At 36.0% G+C, this 21,790-nt stretch overlaps 1 protein-coding gene across 1 annotated transcript in view; it reads right to left on the reverse strand.

Annotated features, from left to right (window-relative positions):
* Positions 1-1,655: 1,655 nt before the first annotated feature.
* The window catches only part of LOC136038155 (FERM domain-containing protein 6-like), a 124,300-nt gene continuing 104,165 nt past the window's right edge, over positions 1,656-21,790 (reverse strand). The window contains exons 12-16 of the mRNA XM_065721205.1: positions 17,129-17,278; positions 15,150-15,275; positions 9,642-10,070; positions 7,541-7,828; positions 1,656-2,252 (exon numbers count right to left, since the gene is read on the reverse strand). Of these exons, the coding sequence (XP_065577277.1) occupies positions 1,792-2,252; positions 7,541-7,828; positions 9,642-10,070; positions 15,150-15,275; positions 17,129-17,278 (1,454 nt within the window). The 3' untranslated portion in view covers positions 1,656-1,791. The remainder of the gene's footprint in view (positions 2,253-7,540; positions 7,829-9,641; positions 10,071-15,149; positions 15,276-17,128; positions 17,279-21,790) is intronic.

Below are 21,790 nucleotides of genomic sequence, written 5' to 3' on the forward strand. Positions count from 1 at the left end.
TCCAAGAATTCTGGTTTCCCCCTCCACCTCCCCCAATGTCACAAGATCTGGTCGGAATTTAAAATTAGAGCTTTAAGCACAAGATCCTTCTAAATATCAAATTTCATTAAGATTTGGTAACCCTTTTGTAAGATACAAATACCTCAATTTTCAAAATTACCCCCCCCCCAACTCCACCAAAGAGAGCAGATCCAGTCCGGTTATGTCAGTCACACATTTTAGACAGGTTTTTATTCTTCCCATCTAGTTTCATCCTGATCTCTCCGCTTTAAGTATTATCTAATATTTCCGGTCCCCCCAACTACCCCCCCCCCAATGACGCTGGATCCGGTTGAGATTTAAAATAAGAGATCTGAGTACGAGGTCCTTCTAAATATGAAGTTTCATGAAGATCCGATCACTCCTTCCTAAGTTAAAAATACGTCATTTTTTCTAATTTTTGAGAATTAACAAATCCACCCCCCCCCCAAATAAAGCGGATCTGTTCCAATTATGTAAATCACGTATCTAAGACTGCTGCTTATTTTTTCCCACCAAGTTTCATCCCGATCCCTCCAATCTAAGCGTTTTCCATGATTTTAGGTTCCCATACCCCAAACTCCCTCCCAACTCCCCTCCCCCAATGTCATCAGATCCGGTCGGGATTTAAAATAAGAGCTCTGAGACACGATATCCTTCTAAATATCAAATTTCATTGAGATCCGATCACCCGTTCGTAAGTTAAAAATACCTCATTTTTTCTAATTTTTCAGAATTAACTCCCCACCCCCAATAGAGCGGATCCGTTCCAATTATGTAAACCACGTATCTAAGATTTCTGCTTATTTTCCCCACCAAGTTTCATCCCGAGCCCTCCAATCTAAGCGTTTTCCATGATTTTAGGTTTCCCCACTCCAATGTCACCAGATCCGGTCGGGATTTAAAATAAGAGCTTTGAGATACGATATCCTTCTAAATATTAAATTTCATTGAGTCCGATCACCCGTTCGTAAGTTAAAAATACCTCATTTTTTTCTAAATTTTCAGAATTAACCCCCCCCCCCCCCAACTACCCCAAAGAGAGCGGATCCATTCCGGTTATGTCAATTATGTAACTGGGACTTGTGCTTATTTTTCCCGATCCCTCCACTCTAAGTGTTTTCCAAGATTTTAGGTTTTCCCTTACCAACTTGCCCCCCCCCCCCCAATGTCACCAGATCCGGTCGGGATTTAAAATAAGAGCTCTGAGACACGATATCCTTTTAAATATCAAATTTCATTGAGATCCGATCACTCGTTCTTAAGTTAAAAATACCTCATTTTTCTAATTTTTCAGAATTAACCTCCCCCCCCCCAACTACCCCAAAGAGAGCCGATCCGTTCTGGTTATTTCAATCATGTATCTAGGACTTGTGCTTATTTTTCCCACCAAGTTTCATCCCGATCCCTCAACTCTAAGTGTTTTCCAAGATTTTAGGTTTCCCCCTCCCGACCCCCCCCCCCCAATGTCACCAGATCCGGTCGGGATTTAAAATAACAGCTCCGAGACACGACATCCTTCCAAACATCAAATTTCATGAAGATCTGATCAACCATTCGTAAGTTAAAAATACTTCATTTTTTCTATTTTTTCCGAATTATCGGGGCCCTCCCCCCCAGATGGTCAAATCGGGAAAACGACTATTTTTAATTTAATCTGGTCCGGTCCCTAATACGCCTGCCAAATTTCATCGTCCTAGCTTACCTGGAAGTGCCTAAAGTAGCAAAACCGGGACCGACAGACAGACCGACAGAATTTGCGATTGCTATATGTCACTTGGTCAATACCAACTGCCAAAAAAAAAAGGAAGAGAGAGAGAGATCATAATGAAACCAAACCTGATTTTTATAGGTGGGTCCGAACGTGGCATGCCCAGGGTATTGAGGTGGTGGAGGTATGCCAAGAAGGTATTGTTCATCTTGTATCTTCTCCTTCTCCTTTTGAGGTTTGGATAAGGTATTCGACGCTCTCACATCTAAATAATTATTTGCACGGATAATTGGTTGCCTCTCTTCATTTATGCCAGATTGGAGTCGTTGCAAAAACTCAACTTTATCTAAGCAATTTGGTATTGGTTCTGTTACTTTCGGTTGTGCCACAAATTGTACTGGAGCTACCTTTTTTGAAGGATGGATAGGAGTGAATTGAGTGCCAGGATATGCAGGTGGGGGTATCGTGAATGTAAATTTCACTGGCTGAGCAAAACTAGGCGCAGTTGTTGTTGGCACAAACTCTAAAAAAGTCATTTTTTATATTAATTTAATATTAAATTAATATTATTTAAATTTATTTAAATTTAGTATTTCCTGCGTAAAGGAAGCAAGTGTATTCTATCACCTTCTCCCTAAAAAATCTTCACGGCCTGAAAATGTAATTTCTTTGTACTTTCTAGCCTCCCACGGACCCACCGCATTGCCCAGAAGTTAAGAAGTGTGTTCCCGTCTTATTTGAACATCACTTAATTAAAGTCTAAGCGACACAGGTTATATATTTGAAGACACAGCAAAAGTTTTCAAGTGTATTTTAAACTTTTTTAACGATATGTACAGAAAAAAAAAACTTAGTTGGGAAGCAATTTGGACGAGTTTTCTCCAAAGAAGGTCATTTTGTTAACCGTTTTATGTTAGACGTCTGGATTTTCGATTTTTTTTTTCTCCCTTATTCGAGGATCGCAGCAAAGACTAAAAATTTTTACGTTTGTTTAACTAGTATTGTCACTTTCTAAGCTTTTTCTTCTGAAGAATTTTCTAAAAATTAGGGTTTCCGTTAATATAACTTACGATGCAATCAAGGGCGTCAATTAGACCTCCGTTGCCTGTGCAACGGGAAGTGTTGCAGCAACTGTGCCCTGTTCCTTAGGGCACAGTTGCGGAGCAACACGTGCAACTGTGCCCTACGGGACACAGTTGCGGAGCAACAGTGACGCCAATTCGAAGTATTATGTTTCGAGACGCACATTTCGGGAATTATTTCCGGGAAATCTGAAAGAGATACGGAAATAACGTCTTATAGTTTTCTGCTTAACTTTTGATGGTCTAAGCTAGGAAAATATAAAACAAACCAAATTCACCAAAAAATTTAAATTGCCCCGAGGGCATGACAAAACTTCCAAATAGAAAAACCCAACGAAGGAATTTTATTTCGGAGAAACTATTGTAAGCTCCAGTTGTTAGGAGATCGAGACCTGTCGAACCGCGTTGGAAAAAAATTCTAGCTGGTCCAGAACAGAAGTTACCTCTAGAACGTCGAAACTTCGGAAATTATTTCTTAGAGAACGAAGCAACTTGGTATATAGAACACTTCACTTCTTCTTGCATACTTTTCATAGCACTACTCGATAAAAATATAAGAAACATCAAAATCGAAAATTTGAGAAAATTCCAAAAAAAAATCGGAACGAGATGGACTTTTCCGGAATTATTTCCGGGAAATCTGTAAGAGCTACGGAATTTTGTGCTACGGTTCTCGAAGAGACAAATGAAAGTTCTACATGAGTTCAGCATAACTGTATTTCTAACAAGTTTATTTCCGAAGCTAGGGTCGTCTTAACTTGACGCCAAACATCGAACGCAGAGTTTCTAAGAAAAAAACGGTTTTATTTTTTTTTATGGAAAACTGTTAGAAATTTTAGGAACTTCTCTGGAACTTTTTTACTCTGTTTCACGTTTCCCTTCCCTCTGAAAAATCTCAAATTTTTAACTCTTACCACTTCGGAGCTACAGGTCGCTGATCACGGTGAAAAAAAACAAAAAAAAACTACGAAAGCAGTAGTGTTGCTCCGCAACACAATTACGAGGGAAGGGGGCAGTATCACCCCTGTGGATTTTGAAGAGCATTTTTCGCCTCCCCCTATATTGTCAGAACTATGATTTATAACTATTAGTACACATGAATTTGAACATGAATTATAACGAAATACAACAAAACTAAAATACGACAAAACAAATATAAATTATAACATGGAGTGCAGAGTAATGATCATTCAAGTATTTTCTTAAAACAAATATTAAATATCCATCTGCTTCCTTTAAACAGACAATAATTGTATATGTTTATTTATTTATAAATTTTTTCTCGAAAATGACTCCATTTTTTTTTTTAAATTAGTTCCTTGGCATTTTCTGACCTGAAAAACAATGTAGATAGGGTCATGAGTTTGAGAAAAATTGTCTACAGCCTTTAATTTTTGAAAAAAATTATATATGTGACGTCATATTTAGGAGCACATTTCGAGAGCATAGATTACACCCCTCCCCCCGCAGGAGTGGTCGTAAAAAATTGTGTATCTATTATTTATTCAAAATCACAAAAGATGACAAATGACTTATAACAGCCGAAGAAAAAGAGATGGAACAAGAAACAGCAAAAATCATACAGAATTACAAACGAAAATTTTGCACAACAAAATTTGCCATTAGTAGACGAAGCAAAATTACATGAAATGAAGGAGCGTGTTAGTGTAGCATGTGTGAGTCTGTGAAGGATAAACAAGAAAGAGAAAATTGATTTTAGTACCTATAAGGCAAGGAACAAGAAGCAGCAAAATCAAATTAAATTGCAAACAAAAATGTGACTTAAAGAATAACACGATAATCGTACAATTGCGTAATTTAGACAATAATCTAAGAAATTACAATGGAACAAGGAACTTGGTATTTCAGCATCTGTAAAGGATAAACAGGAAGGAGGAATTTAATTCACGTCATAATTTCTTAGTTCATTGAAATTGCCAATTTTCCACCCTATAACGAAAAAAATAAAAAAATAAAGCGATGATTGTACCAATGCGGAATTTAGATATGTCAGAGGACAGAGGCACTGTGAAATTCCATGTTGCTACTGAATTATTTAACAATACAATTAAAGCAGATACATAACAAGAGCTAAGAGCTCATATGGCACTTGTGACGAGGTCGGAAGAGCCGAGAGCTCATATGGTACGAGGTCGGAAGAGCCAAGAGCTCATTTGGACGAGGTCGGAAGAGCCAAGAGCCAAGAGCTCATTTGGCACTTGTGAGAAGGTCAGAACCTAAAGTTAAACTTTATAGCACAAGATCCTTCTAAATATCAAATTTCATTAAGATCTGGTCACCCTTTCGTAAGTTACAAATACCTCAATTTTCAAAATTACCTCCCCCCTCCCAATTCCACCAAAGAGAGCAGATCCGGTCCAGTTATGTCAGTCACGTATCTTAGACAGGTTTCTATTCTTCCCATCCAGTTTCATCCTGATCTCACCGCTTTAAGTATTTTCTAAGATTTCCGGTCCCCCCAACTGCCCCCCCCCCAATTACGTTTGATCCGGTTAAGATTTAAAATAAGATATCAGAGTTACGAGGTCCTTCTAAATATGAAGTTTCATGAAGATCCGATCACTCCTTCGTAAGTTAAAAATACGTTATCTTTCTTATTTTTCAGAATTATCCCCACCCCAAACTTCCCCCAATGTCACCAGATCCGGTCAGGATTTAAAATAAGAGCTTTGAGCCACGATATCCTTCTAAAAATCAAATTTCATGGAGATCCAATCACCCATTCGTAAGTTAAAAATACCTCATTTTTTCTATTTTTTCAGAATTAACCCCCCCCCCCCCCAACTACACAAAAGAGAGCGGATCCGTTCCGTTTATGTCAATCATCTATCTAGGACTTGTGTTTATTTTTCCCACCATGTTTCATCCCGATCCCTCCACTCTAAGTGTTTTCAAGTTTTAGGTTTCCCCCTCCCAACTCCCCGCCCCCATCACCAGATCCGGTCGGGATTTAAAATAAGAGCTCTAAGACACGATATCCTTCTAAACATCAAATTTCATTGAGATCCGATCACCCGTTCGTAAGTTGAAAATACCTCATTTTTCTAATTTTTAAGACTTACTCCCCCCCTCCCAACTACCCCAAAGAGAGCAAATAAGTTCCGATTATGTCAATCATGTATCTGGGACTTGCGCTTATTTTTCCCATCAAGTTTCATCCCGATCCCTCTACTCTAAGTGTTTTCCAAGATTTTAGGTTTCCCCCCTCCAACTCCCCCCAATGTCATCAGACCCAGTCGGGATTTAAAATAAGAGCTCTGAGACACAATATCATTCCAAACATCAAATTTCATTAAGATCCAATCACCCGCTCATAAGTTAAAAATACTTCATTTTTTCTATTTTTCCGAATTAACCGGCCCCTTCTCCCCCCCCCCAGATGGTCAAATCGGGAAAACGACTATTTCTAATTTAATCTGGTCCGGTCCCTGATACGCTTGCCAAATTTCATCGTCCTAGCTTACCTGGAAGTGCCTAAAGTAGCAAAACCGGGACTTTAGGTTTTCCCCCTCCAACTCCCCCCAATGTCATCAGATCCGGTCGGGATTAAAAATAAGAGCTCTAAGACACAATATCATTCCAAACATCAAATTTCATTAAGATCCAAATACCCGCTGATAAGTTAAAAATACTTCATTTTTTCTATTTTTTGCGAATTAACCGGGCCCCCACTCCCCCCCAGATGGTCAAATCGGGAAAACGACTATTTCTAATTTAATCTGGTCCGGTCCCTGATACGCTTGCCAAATTTCATCGTCCTAGCTTACCTGGAAGTGCCTAAAGTAGCAAAACCGGGACCGACAGACCGACAGACAGACCGACAGACCGACAGACAGACCGACAGAATTGGCGACTGCTATATGTCACTTGGATAATACCAAGTGCCATAAAAAGCAGGGGAAAAGCTGGGAAACCAATTTTTTGGTATCCATCACGTCATGCAAAACTGATTTTGCATGACGTGATGGATGAACCAGAACAGCTTAGGTAAAATGTATGGACAAATGCCTGAGGTAGTGATTCACGAAAATGAAGCGCAACGAGGTATGTGGCTAGAGGATATATGACAATAAGTATTGCAAGGAATCCTAAATGAAAATAACAGATAATGAAATCTGCGGTTAGAATATATGCAACGGGGATGATCACATCGAATCGTAAATGAAATCTGCAGTTAGAAAAAAAGCAACAGTGAGAATCACAGAGTCCCCAGGGAAAAACAATCCTATAAACGGATGATTTTTTTTTCATACATTCAAATGAAGGGGTTTGATACAACAGGAAGTTTGATGCAGCAACAGGAAAGATTAAAAACTAAAAAACATCCTGATGATTATGCTGTTATGTAATTAGATAATCAATTATATCCAACCTATCACGTCCCGAGTGCTGGGGCCATGAGCTCGGGCTAGCAAAATACTAATATTAAATATATTAATATAATAATAATAAATATTACTTATAAACGTCAAGTTATGGTACGATTAGCCGTCATCAAAAGATGGTGATAATTCAAAAAATTAGTACTGGAATTCTGATTTTTTTTTTTTTTTGCTATAATTTCAGTTTAATTTCTTTTTCTTTTTTCCTAAAATTACAACAAAACTTTTTTCTCTGTTTCATAAAATTACAACAAAATTGTTTTATATCAAACTATTCTAAATATTTGTATAATTACAACTATTCTACTGGAATTAGAAAAACTTGCCATGAGCTTGTTGTATAATGATTGTTGGCTTCGACCTTATAAATCGAGCTTGTGCTTCTATTGGTCCCTTTTCTACCGTCTCAGCTTGTATAGCAACGGCGCAGCCTTTTGTGGCAAGTGGCACAGGAGTGATTGTCGCCATTGCCACATTTCTTGGTACAGTGTGAGAGCCAAATACCATTGTTGTTGGTTTTTCTTTTTCTTCGATTTTCTTTCGTTGAGATTCAGGTTTTGAGAGAGGGATTCGATGTTGGCAAGTATCATAAGAGGTGAATAATTGTCTTGTATCTACAAATAAATCTTTATTACATTTCGTTTTATTAAAAACAACTATAAGAGTAAACTATACTTAGTACGGTATGCTTAGATTTTACAGAATAAGGAAGAAGAAGTCAAACGTATACGAATGATGCGTTTCCAGATTGAACTTTTCAGGTTTTTTTTCAGAAGATTAATCTTTCGAACCAAATCTGAAGGAATTACACCACCCCCTTGAGCGAAGCTAGGGAAAACGAAGGTATTGGACAGAAACAATCAGTATTCTATGGGGAGGAGGGTATTGGATGATTACTTTCAGTTTTGTCCAAAACAAAACAAATTTAACCAATACTCCAATTTCCTCTAGGGAAGGGGTTTTCGGGCAAAAAGGGTTTCCTCTATCTCCACTGTGTGCAGGTATCCTAAAAGTGACCTGGTTTAATTATAAATGCTCAGGGGTTTTTGCTACTGAATTTTTAAGCCATATCTGGGGTTTTCGACTACCATTTGGCTTACAGGCTGATTTCCCTTTAAAACCCTGGCCAAATTGTTTTTTTTTTTTTTTTTTTTACAGGAATTCCGAACGTTTAGAGAGAATTAAAGTTATAAAACAGTGCATTACGACAATAAAACTAAAATTTTAATCTTTCAACAGCTAATACAACATACCAAAAAAAAAAAAAAATTGGGACTTTCCTCGGATATTTCTTCATTTAATCTTAAAATAACTTCGTTTGTCCCACTTCAAAATTAAACCAGGCACCCCTGTGGGTTGCACCCTTCTATCTCTCCAAACCCCCTTATAATACTAATAGATTCTGATAAACAATTTTTTTGTCCCTTTGAAGAGTCTGTGGCTGCGTATAGTAGTTCATATGTTTTGTTTAAATTCGGGGAATTCTAGAATAGCAAATTAGCATACTAGCAAACTAGAATATTCTTATCGTCGTTTCAAAATTATGGCGTCATTAAATTAATTACGACCATTTAATTCGGGTTTTTCTCGATGGCCAAAAATAAATAAATAAAAGAAACATCAGACTGAAATTCGGGTTCATCTATAACGTGGAACAAGTAAAGAAAAGAAAGATGGCAAATAAAAAAACAACTACTTACAACTACAAATTAAATAAAAAATGCAGAAAAACCAAAGCGGAATTGGTTATTTTCGGATTATTTTCGGTTATTCGGGTTATTTCGGATTATTTTATGGAATACGCTGCTGAGATTGGAGAGAGTAAAGCCAATAATGGCTTCCAAAATCATGCCCGGGGAAGGGGTAATCCCCTTGGGCATACGAAGCACATAGTCATGCAAAGTAGATCCCTTGAGGAGCAATCCGAGTTGGGAAAAACAAGTTCTCTTGCTTGTGCCAGTTCTGGAGATCTGGCAACGCTTGATGCCGATGGCTGGTTAGTGGTTGGTGACTCTCCACTCTCTTTTGAGAGAAGAGTAGTGCCTGACCAAGCCGTTCTGAAGCTGGAAGGGGGTATTTGAGATAAGGGAAAACAATGGTGGACATCTTGACAATTTTAAGGAGGCTCTTCCATAAAGGGGAAACAGAGAGAGGTCCCTGGTCCAAAATACCACGCCCAAGGAGGGTATCTATAATCCAGCGGGTATTGGCACTATATTATTACAATTTTTTTGTGCGGAAGCAATGGGTCCCTTGTGGCCTGAGTCCCAAATTATTTTTGTGATTCACCTGTAATAGGAATCATTGACAATTCTCCAGTTTTTACTACTTACTCAATCCTTCTGAAAAACCGCAGCAATAGCTATTATTTCTAGAATAGGCTTTTATCGTTAAATTATACAGCATAAGTCAAACAAATTAGCTTACCTGCAGGTGAAAACTCTACATAATCGGAGTCCGTATCGAAGGTTGAACTAATTGTACTACGACGAGGATACGTACCACCAGATGGCACCGCACTTTGTACAGTCAGGTCTAAGCCCAAGGGAGATTCTTTCTCCTTTCTCTCCCTCTTTAACGTACCACTTTGACTATGACAACTTCTTGGCAAAGTTCCAGTTTGAATTGGCGAAGTTCTTTGATTTATCAAGGCATTGTTAATAATAACACTTAAATCTTTTGAATCTTTTTTTGTCAAGGTACTTTGTTCACTGCTAATGCACTGAGGTTCATCTAAATAAAATTTTTGAGCTTTTGTAGAATCTTCACTACTCAAATAGCCATGAAATACACTATGACAATCTGAATCCTGGGTGTTTCCAACACTCACTACCAAACTACTACTTTCAGAGATTCCTGAAAATTAATAATACTTGGACTAAATATAAAAGATATGATCAAAAGAGCTGTTTTTTCTTTTTACTTTGCATGTGTTTTTGATCGTAGTTGCAGATTGCAAAATTATTCTCCTTTTAGCTAAGGGATTCGAAATGTATTTTTTTTAAATTAAGAATGTCTTTCTTTTCGTTCGCTTTTAGGTAAATTATGTTTTTCCGGGGGGGGGAGTATTATTATATTCGAACTAATTATAAAAAACATTGTTTAAGACTCTCTTTTTTATCATGAGATATTATTAGTTCTGTGATTCCATGCGAAAATACTATGTCCACAGCTAACTTTGCATTTTCAAATTAAATGTTGGAAAAAATGGAGTTAATGAACTTGGCTGCTTGCTGCCTTACCTTTTTGAAGGTCCGTTAATATTTTGAAAAAAAATATTTCCCGGTGATTTAAAATAAAAAAAAGTTTGATTTTACTAAAAGGACACCGTAGCTGGTCTTTTTGTTTATTTATTATTATTGTTTTCTCCTTTTTTTAAATGCAACTTTGAGCATTTAGAAAGGGTGGAGTAAATGGTGAATTTTTTTGTATACTGGTTACTTTGTACCGGTTTTGCAATGTTACTCAATAGTAGGTTTTCATAAAAACAAGTAATTTAAAACACATTTTTAAAAAAATCTTACGTAAGTAGTCATTTATCTCAACAAAAAAATTGCTCCCAATTTGGGATGCACAATCATAAGGAAATTTTGCAAAGCTGCTTCCAAAATCATTCCTTTATCCTTGGTAGGTACACACAAAAAAGCTTTTCAGACTATCCTGAGAAACAGTCGATGTTGACCTCTTTTTTTTTCTTTTTTTTTTAAGGAAAAACTTAGCAGGCCGTTTTCTTCGTACCATTTTTACATTCATCTAAGCCGTTTTTTCTTTAAGAAAAACATTTCAAATCTACAAAAAAGACACGATGGGGCAATTTAAACCATCTAATGGCTTTTAAAATTATCTTGTGAAATGAAAAATAATCATACTTATTTAACTAATCAGTCAAACTACTGTTTTCTCTCATAAACGAAGAGGGGGATAAAGATGGATACCTGTTATCAATTTCAATTTCTTCTTGAGTCAACCCATTTCGGAAAAAGCAAAAACTTACACCAAGTTTAAAACTGTATTGAAGACAAAATATATGTATACGAAAAATCCGCATGCTACTATAAATCAATCATGTACATATCGTCAAAGTCACGCCTAGGGTCGTATCTGAGCTCTTTCAAAATCTGAAAACAATTGAAAACCCCAAAGCTGAAAATCCTAAAGTATTTCACACTTTTAAGCAAATTACCAAATGCTGTTTGCTAGGCTATTTTCAAAAGGAGTATCATGGGCAATGTATTTCAATCACGCTTTCGTCCTTTTAATCTACATTGCCCTACTGATCCTCCCTTTGAAGGCGGCTCTACAAACAATTTTTGACATTTTTCTCAAAAGTCAGACACAGCCTTTATTACTGTTACTAACAATCGCAACTCACTGGAGCACCATGCCGCCTGAGGCCAACAGAACTGCACAAGCTTCTCCATCCTAGTCTATTCAAAGCGTCCCTCTTTACACCCTCCCAAGAAGTTCGCATTCCCTCAAATTTTTCCTTACGACATTTTCATATCCCATTCGGGGAGGATCTGCTTTCCGTTTGGACCCTGATGGTTGGTCGACGAGGACGATACGATCTTTGGCAATCCGTCATCCTTCATCTGCAGAACGTGCCCTTGTCATCTAAAACTTTCTCTCATTATAGCCCTATAAAGCGGGTTTGAACAACATTTTTCGTAAAGCTTAGCGTTTGAGGTGAATCAGTCGAGTCCAAAACCAACCAATTCTCTGGAAAGGCAATTTCCCTGGAAAGCACAAGCTTTAGGCGCGGCAAAATACTCTGAATTGTCTTTGCCACTAAAATAAATAAAAAAAAATAGAGAAAAAAACATTCTAATTTCATTTCCCCTTTAAAAGGGAAGGAAAACACGTATAAGACAATTTGGCAAACCCAAGATAAACAGAAACGTCATCTTTGTTATAAATAATAAACAAGATCCTTGTCCTAAGAACCAAAGGCCAGCTTTTTAATTTATTTCCATGTTTCCAATTTGAAATTTAGCAATAAATCTGAAGCAAGCAATATCTCGTGAGTACTACATAAGGTAATCACATAAATTTACCCATACTCGCCCTCTTGTGACCCTTGACTATTTGCAGTAAATATGAATACATTAATGAATACATGAAACTATTAATGCCTTCACAATTATCAGGATGGAACTGAAATCCTCCCCCCAAAAAAAGGCTCGTGGATGGACCACCAAAGAAAATATCAATCAGTGAAGTTAAATTACCCAATACTGAAATATAATGGAGAAATATTTGTCGAAGGTTAAAAAACGACATTTAGAGAAAAAGGAGCCACACTGTAAACCAAAGGGACTTAAGAAGAGTATTTACTATTAATCTATAAAAAGTTACTATCTATCTATACTACCTGTAAAAATACTACAAAATGTATAAATGTATACTACACATACTATAAAAATACTATCTATAATAAATCTATCTATAAAAAGCGCAAGATTATTTACTATCTATCTATAAAAAGTTATTATCTATCTATACTATCTATAAGAATACTACAAAACATATAAATATAGGCTATAAATACTATGAGATATATACTATAAAAATATATAAAAAATACTATCTATAATATATCTATCTATCTATAATATGTCTATTTTATTTTTTGTACGAACGTTTTTGTTCGTATAAACATATGTACCTTACGAATTAACTTACGTAACGAACTTCTGTATTTGTGTACATTTATTACGTATATGAGGGGGTTTGCCCCCTCGGCAATACCTCGCTCTTTACACTAAAGCTTGAATTTTATCCCAAATCTTTAGAATAGCCCCTGAATCACAAAGGCCGAAGAATAAATAGTTTAAATTACTAAAAATACTTTAGCATAAAGAGCAAGGTATTGTGGAGGAGAAGAACCCCCTTACATATGTAATATTTCATGTTCGTATTAAGTTTTAATGCTACTCATTACTTCCAGGTGAAACTTTTTTTTCTCATCGTTTTTTCTTATTAATGCTAAAAAATCCTGCGCCCCCCTTCATGGAAATTCTCTTCCCTCATGATAAATTCCTACATGGAAAGATCCTCCAACAAAACCCCTGACCCACTCCCACCCCAACGCGACAAAGTCCCCCTGACGACGTCTATACACTACATAATAACCAATACTATATGTAAACAGTGGTCAAAGTTTGTAACTTGCAGCCCCTCCCCCGCAAACTGGGGTGGGGGATTAAAGTCGTCCCCAAAGACATAGTTATTAGGCTTTCGACTAAGCTGAACAGAATGACTATCTCAAAATTTTGATCCGGTGACTTCGGGGAAAAATGTGAGTGTGACGGGGCCTAGGTGCCCTCAAATTGTTTTGGTCATTTAAAAAGGGCACTAGAACTTTTAATTTCCGTTAGAATGAGCCCTCTCGTAACATTCTAGGGCCACTGGGTCGAAACAATCACCACTGAAAAAAAAAAAAAAAACAACAAATAAACACGCTTCCGTGATCTATCTTCTGGCAAAAAATACAAAATTCCACCTTTTTGTAGATAGGGGCTTGAAACTTCTACTGTATGGTTCTCTGATACGCTGAATCTGATGGTGTGATTTTAAATAAATCAGCTTTCAGAATTCAATTTTAGAATTAAAGCTTTCAAGGAATCTTGGAATCATGAAGAAACTGAAGCACACATTCGGACGTAAAACCCTTCTCTACGATGCAATCATTAAACCCCACTTAGAGTATTGGGCAATGGTATGGCAGTCGACGTTCAAATAACATCTGAAAAAATGGATTCCATCCACAAGAATGCCTTGAAGACCATCAAACACACTCTCTTGCTGAAATCGCTGTTTCAGCTTTCCTGCTTTCAGATTCCTCTCCGGTTTTTGCTTTCAGATTCCTCTCCGGCTTGCTTCTATCGCCGTTTAGGAATCTATTCCGTTTGGTAGCCGAACAGCATCTTCCAATCCATATTCAACATACGTCAACAGTTAGGTCGGATTTTTCGCCTGACATCGTCTGCGCTAAGGCTTACAGTACCCTACCGCTTGAACTGAAAGGTAGCAGCTCCTTTGATTCTTTCAAAAAGAGAATAAAAAATGATCTTGTTTTGAATTAGTTTAAATTGAATAAAGAATCTAAATATAAAAGTGATTTTAGCCATTATTGAGTTGTTTTTTTTTTTTTTTGTGTGTGTGGGGATTTCTCCTGGATAAAAAGGTGGGGACTTTTAAGGATGCTTTTGTTGGTAGGGGCCATGATTGTATCGAGAAGTGGAGGGAGAGCCATAGTGCGTATTTATTTTTGAGGTGATTAGGGACTCAGCATGCATTTTTGGCATAGAGATGAGAGATTATGTATGTTATGACTGTTATAATTATTTTTTTTTTAAATAAATCCGAATGAACTGAACTGAAACAATTGAGCCGGGTCGCTCCTAACTACAGTTCGTTACCACGAACTGCTTGATTACATAGTCTCCGGGTGGTATAGGTGGAAAATTCTTGTAGAGAATTCTCGTTCATAGCAATGAAAATAGCCAGTCAAAATACAAGAAAATGTACGTATTTGCATTTGAAATGCGCTTTTTGGAGAAAACGAACTCCCTCCCTCAACTGAAAAATATTTCTGTCCTTGAAAATTTGGTCTATGTCTCCTTTCAGCCAAACAGACTTGCATCAGTTTAGTTATTATCTGTGTGACTATTAGCTTTTATTTTTTTAAATCATCTTATGAAGAATTAGATACATATCTGTCTTCTACTTATTTTACAATGTGTATGGGGGGATCTCCAAACATAGATTTTCAAACCCAAATCTCCAAACATAGATTTTCACGCCAAGGAGAGCACCAACAGACTAGTCTGTGAACACCCCCCCCCCCTTCTCCGTTCAGAGGCACACGGTGAAGGTTAGCCTAAAAAATTATCGTGGATAATTACGAAATTGAATTAAGATTCTTAAGCTTACCAGAAGGTACTTTATTATGGCCACTCGGACTGTGGGCCCGAAGTGTATCTTCAGAGAGTGTGCAAACGTGAGGTTGAGTTAAGTCAGGACTACTTGATCGCACCCTTCGACATTCACACATGGCACCTATAAAATTGAGCTGTGTAAGACTTCTTAAAATATTCTTTTGACAAATCCTGACAAACTTTTTTCGTTTTTTATTGTGACGAAAGGTAGAAACAAAGTTTACCAACAAAACGGGGACTGATATCGCGTTATCTTTTCGACTTTTCTCCGAGATAAAATTTACTCAAAGGAATTTCTAGTTACTAAATCCATTAATTTTGTTACAATTTTTGGCACCACTAATCAATTCAATTACATTTGTCGTTAAGATACAGTACCAGAGCTTTTTTATGAATGCGTTTGCGCATCTGTGATGACCGATTCATCACTTTTAATTTCCTTTTTTTTATCTTCGCTTTTTTTTTCACTTTTTTTTATCTTCGAAAAATTATTCGAGTAAACAAGATACAAGAACATTAAAATCCTGAAAACAATTAATTATGATATATATATATATATATATATATATATATATATATATATATATATATATATATATATATATATATATATATATATATATATATATATATATATATATATATATTTTTAAATGTGCATAAACAAACAATTTGTCAAAATCGGTAATTATATGCTTTCTTTCTGATTACGAGCAGAAACCCAATTAAAATAAGATCTTGTCAAAGTCAACAATACTCCAGCGTTAGAATATGTATTGATTCCCATTATGCATCTTTTCTCATCACCATCATCACGGGTCTCATAAATTTTATTATTGATTCAAGTAAAGAAAAACAAATATAAATTAAATGGGAGTTGGGTTGCATAGGAGGCCCCAGTATAGGTACGAAAATATTGTAAAGGATAAGAGGAAAAGAAAACAAAATAAAAGACAAAAAAGAACAAGGCAAAAAAAGGGGGTTTATCAAAACACCATATGTTCGGTAAATATAGCTATGGAATAAGATTCAGTTTGATTCTGTTTCGGATAAAAGTCAAACTATCAGTTTCTCTTTCCACCAGAATTTTCAGGAGTCGAATTTTGCTTTGGAATAAACACATCAAGGGCACTTAAATTAGAGTTTGGCCTTGAATTTAGCCTTAATAATTTCAGCATTTAAAACAAATACGATATTAGAATTGTTTAAGACCACATCTTTAACTTAGCCAAATTTCATTGTCTTGACTCACTGTATAATTCTTTTACGAAAATACTGTGCTTGCTCGTGATAGCGAAATTATAGGTAAAAGAGGGGGGGGGGGCTAAGTGACAAAGAGTTTATTTTTTCTAATTTTTCTTTTTTCTTGGGTCAAAGAGCTTTATTATAGCGTATATAAAAACAATAAGGTGTAAGGTTTAATAGAGAAGTAAATAATTACAATATAATATTTCACAAGAAAACACTTGTCCAAAAGGTTCCATGCGGGGTCCCATGCTTGCGGTGAAACTAAGTATTAAAGAGATAAAGCAGAAATTGCGGACGTATTTCTTGAGATTTATAATTTAAGGACTTCCCCATGGCAAGGTGGTGAACAAACACTACACTACAGCTATACAACTTAAAATAAAAAAGAAACCGATTGGTTGTGATTCGATGGGACCGCACCAAGGATTTTAGATGATGGATACTAAAACAATTTCTTAAATATTAGAACAGTTTTCTATTTATACTTTTTTTCTGGGAAAATTACCAAGCTGAAAAACATAACGTGATCCTTTAAAGATAGTGTAAGTTTTTGGCAACGAAATTTGCGTTCCCAAGAAATATCATTCATGATTTATGACCCTCAGAAAAATCTTGTGTACGTGTATGGGCTCTCTTTATTTCTTTAGTATTGTCACGACTAGAACCCAGTCAAACAGGCACCGACAGCATTGCTAACAAGAATGGGAAGAAAAGCATATCAAATACCTGAGCAGTGTTCACCCGTCGAGCCTGCATCACTGGCATCATCATCACAAGCATACCAATAATCAGATTCTTCCACATTTTCGGATCTTATTGGCCCATCAGTAGTGTCTTCACTCCATTCAGGTGTTTTTCCTCCACTTTCCCGTCCACCTAGGAAATGTTTCCGACTTACTTGATATACACTTTTGCACACAAATGATAAAGACACTTTACGCGCAATTTTTTTTATACACCGCCTTCTGCTATCCATTGACAATCATCAAGCATCTACCTCTGCATCAACTTTTAGTTTTAGACTTGCTATTTGTTGCAACAACTATATTCCTGTAGCGTTAAACAAAAGATTGTTTTTTCCCTTCTTTGAAAGATATACATATGAACGACTTACTTCACTGTCCAAAACTGATTTGAGTAAAACATATTTTTCCGGGGGTTGCGGGGAGGGAGAAGGGGGTAAGTTATGAAGCTAAAGAGGTCGTTGTAGGTTCAAAACATTTAATTTGTTTCCAGTGGAGTATCCAGGACTATAATCCATAGGTGGTTGAACGAAGGGCACCCTTAAAGGTTTTATCGCGGGGGGGGTGGGGATGACTTGCCACCACCTGGTGTACATCTTGTAGCACAGCGCTTGGCACAATCCTCAAAATGCTTGGCACAATTCCACCACGCTTGTCAAGTGCCACCTGGTGTACGTGACTTTTTAGGGAGCGACCCCTCGTAATTCACAGAAGGGTTGGGAAACTTCAGAACAGACTTGACCTACGTGCCTACTTTAGAGCCCCTCCTACTTTTGCGCTAACTTATCGACTGTTTCATTTATAGAGTCTTGTTCAAAAGTGACTTTAGCTACAAGTAAATAAAATTTTTTATTATTATTAGTCTTGGGCTGAATTGTACCAACCGATTTCTGAACATCCCACTAAATTCTCACCTCCTAATACGTTTCTAAATTCTAACTTTTACAACTAAAATATCAGTTTGCTAAAAATAAGGAAACAAATCAATTTTATTTAACGCTACAAGTTTAATATAGCATAAACCTAGATTCAAAACATAGTCATGAATTACCTTCCAAAATCATGAAAGAATTAAATCAATCAAGCAACTCATATCATTTTAAACTGTAGCAAAAACTATCACTATTAATCACTTATACTCAATAAGATATTTTACAACTCTTTTCTTCACACTATTTCTTCATGACTAATTAAACGTCATTATAGCTGCTCTTAACAACCCAGCACTGATTAAAGCTTTCTAAACATCTAAAGGATTACATCAAGAACACATCTTAATCCTTAAAACTTTAGCAGCATACTGAATATATTAAGCAACATTCAAAAAAGAAAAAAAGAAAGATCTGCAGAAAATTTGAATATGATAACTCTGTCATTACTTGGAGATAAGAAATGCATTCCGCACATTCTTCTATTGCTATTGAACCATACGAAAGACATTCTAATCCCAACCACTATTAAGGGGCTACGAACTAGGTTGCATCGTATACACCTTGGGCACAGACCTGTGACCAGATTTCTCGATTCAAATGAATTAGAAGCTTATTTGATGTATGATATGGTTGAGAGGCCTGAGACTGAAAACTAGAGACTGAGAAGCTACGACTAAGAAACTGAGACTGAGAAGCTACGATTTATAATATCTTTGATATACCCTTTAGTTTCTTTTTTACACTCTTTCCAGGAATTTAGGCGATATAGATGTGCCATTTCTTTTTATGAACCTATACCACATCTTTAAACTTCACCGTGATATTTTCTGTTGACACTTACCAACACCCTTACCCTCTCAAGATAATTTCCTGACAACATTGATGATCCCCCCCTTTTTCCACCTCTGTGCCGATAGACATGTGAATGCAGTGTCTTATGGTACATAGAAATATATTTTCGTAAAGAGAGGGGCAAATTTGTAGGGTTTCAAAAATATTTAAATAATGAATTTTTCTTCTGGAACTTCTGTCTCGAATTAAACCGTTGGTTTGGAAAAACGATCTTCATTTTTGTTAACAACGATCAAAACTCGTAAACTCGATGTTAACTCAATCAACTCGATCAAACTATCATGATCATGATCAAACGATCATGTTAACTCGATCAAAATGAGACTCGTTTTTTTTTTTTCATTTTTCTTATTTTTATAAGTAAAACAGAACCTGGTTGAGATTCTACGGAAAATTTTGAGAAGTACATCCTTAGCACCATTGCTCAGTTTGTCCACTTGTCCATTCTTTTACTATGTAATTATTTTTTGAAGCTAATCTTTCAGAAACCTCTTCAAAGGATTCTCCTTTTCCCTCTTTATTGTTTGATATTTATGTGTACATTTTTACTAGTTTTCACGTTCAAAAACCTAGTTTGAATACACGTAAGTCACAAATGTAGAGCCAGAAATCATTTATAATAATCCAAAAGAGACCAATAATCGAATTCATAATCAAATAATCAAATCCAATAATCACAGCCCATCCCCTCAACTTAGCCAAGCTTTACCGACTGAGCCCTTATCTAATGTGACCTTATTGGATTCTTATGATATTAAAAGGTTTATAAAAAAAAAAAAAAAAAAAAAAAAAAAAAAAAAAAAAAAAAAAAAAAAACTCGCGTTTCCTCACTCAGAAATATACTCGATAAATGCAGTCTTTGATGTCAACATGGCTTTCTCTATATTTTGATGCCAATTCACCTCCTTCAAATAACTGGTTCTTAATAATAATAAAAAAAGCTATCAGTTTTAGGTTCAGTTACAAAATTTTTCAGTTATCTACAAACACCACCAAATGAGCCGCCACCACTGAGGCAAAGAAATAGAGGCGAAGGCAGACTTGGAGGTACAGTAAGTAGTATCGGAAGCAAAGGGATTTTGGCAGCGGAATAGCCAGAGATAGTCATGTGCATTTGAGACAGACAGTTTGTAGCCCCTTGGCAATTATAGAACATGTCAGCTAAAGGCGATTGAGGTTAGAGAACGCAGCAAAATTTTAGACATTACGGTTTCGAGTTATATTTTATGACTTTATTCAGATGGATATTTTTCACGCTTTGAATCGAATAAAGCAGCCATTTTCGCTCATGAAATGAACGTTAATTAGTCTTTATATTCCGGCTTAAGCAAAGAAATACCAAAAGTAGCGTAATTGATATTATAAGAAAGTCAATAGTAATTAAATTTTGCTAAAAGCTAAGTTCAAACCTACCACAGAGTATTTCATATTGACGTTGAATTTCACATTACTGATAAGTTATTCAATATATCCTTTTTTCAATAAATATATTTTAAGTAGATTTTTGACGAAAGCCTTTTTCATTAGTTTTCTAATACCACTAATTAGTTAAAAGATGGACCAAGATCAATTGGACAATCTCTTTACAAGGCCGTAAGCTATTCAGGTTTATTGTTCGGGGAGGGGGTATTTTTTTCAGATGATCTTACAAAAAAACTATAAAAAACGCATAAGAATTTTGTTAAAGTTTATAATATACCTTTTTACGAGTCAGACCAGAAATTCAGGAGGGGGCAAACTCCGTACCCTCACTCCTTGGATATGGTCTTGGTTCTTTATGTGAGTAAATTTTCTTTTCAGCAAAAACTCACTAATAGTTAAGTGGGTTTAAAGTAGAATCTAGAATCACTGAAGGTGAAATGTCTAAACATTCTTGAAAAACCACCCTCTAAGCACGCACTTCTTGGCAAAAATTTCTAATGTTTTAAGACGTAACGAAATACTTGAATCACGGCTTCTTCTCCATGCGATCCATCTGTTTTTCCGAGGTGTTACCCTTTAGAGCTAATTTGTCCCTTACGTATTGATAGATGATTCCCATACGAGAAAACTTTGGTCACAACCAATTTTGTCTTAGTTTGAGGAGGCTAACATCTTCAACCATACCTAGATAATTTTGGTATAGGTAGTTTAGGGGAGAAGAGAATGGACCAAATACAAGCCAATTCTTAAAACCCAGATAAATCTTCCGGTCCCTCTAGCCGTAAAAATTAAACCTGTTTCCACTTATGGGTACATCTATTTCTACCGCGACAACTCTTAAGACGTTAACACGACACAATTCTACTTGGACTGTTCGGAGGGGGCAAAAGCGATCCTCTAGAATGGGGTGACGGCCGCTTGTTTAGAGAGCGAACCTCCTTCTTAGCGGACTAAAACAAATAATCAAAATAAAATATATGAGTTCCAGCCTGCCACCTAAGAATTTAATAGTATTATGATAATACTCCAAAATGTAGTTTAAGCTCAGATAGTAAAATTCGGATAAATTAAATAATATCCCAAGGTACAATTACGAATAATCCTAAGGTTTAAAATGGAACTTAAAACTTTAAAAGAAACTAAAAGGAGCTTAATTTAAGTGAGTTAAGAATTAATTTGATTTGATGAATCGTGTAATTTACTTCAATTTAATATTATCCCAAGAAACACTTACGGAGAGTCATAAGGTTTAAAAAGAAACTAAATATTAAAAATCTATATGCTAAACACAGGGATATATTTCTATAGCTAACATCTTACCAATTTATTTCAAAATACAATATTGAATTAATTGAATTATTTTTAGTCATCAAAAAATATTTTAAAAGGGGGTGCTCAATATTAAGAGGACTTATTTCAATGTTAATATCGTGAAATAG

The sequence above is a fragment of the Artemia franciscana genome, chromosome 2, assembly GCF_032884065.1.
Source record: "Artemia franciscana chromosome 2, ASM3288406v1, whole genome shotgun sequence".
Taxonomy (NCBI): Eukaryota; Metazoa; Arthropoda; class Branchiopoda; order Anostraca; family Artemiidae; genus Artemia; species Artemia franciscana.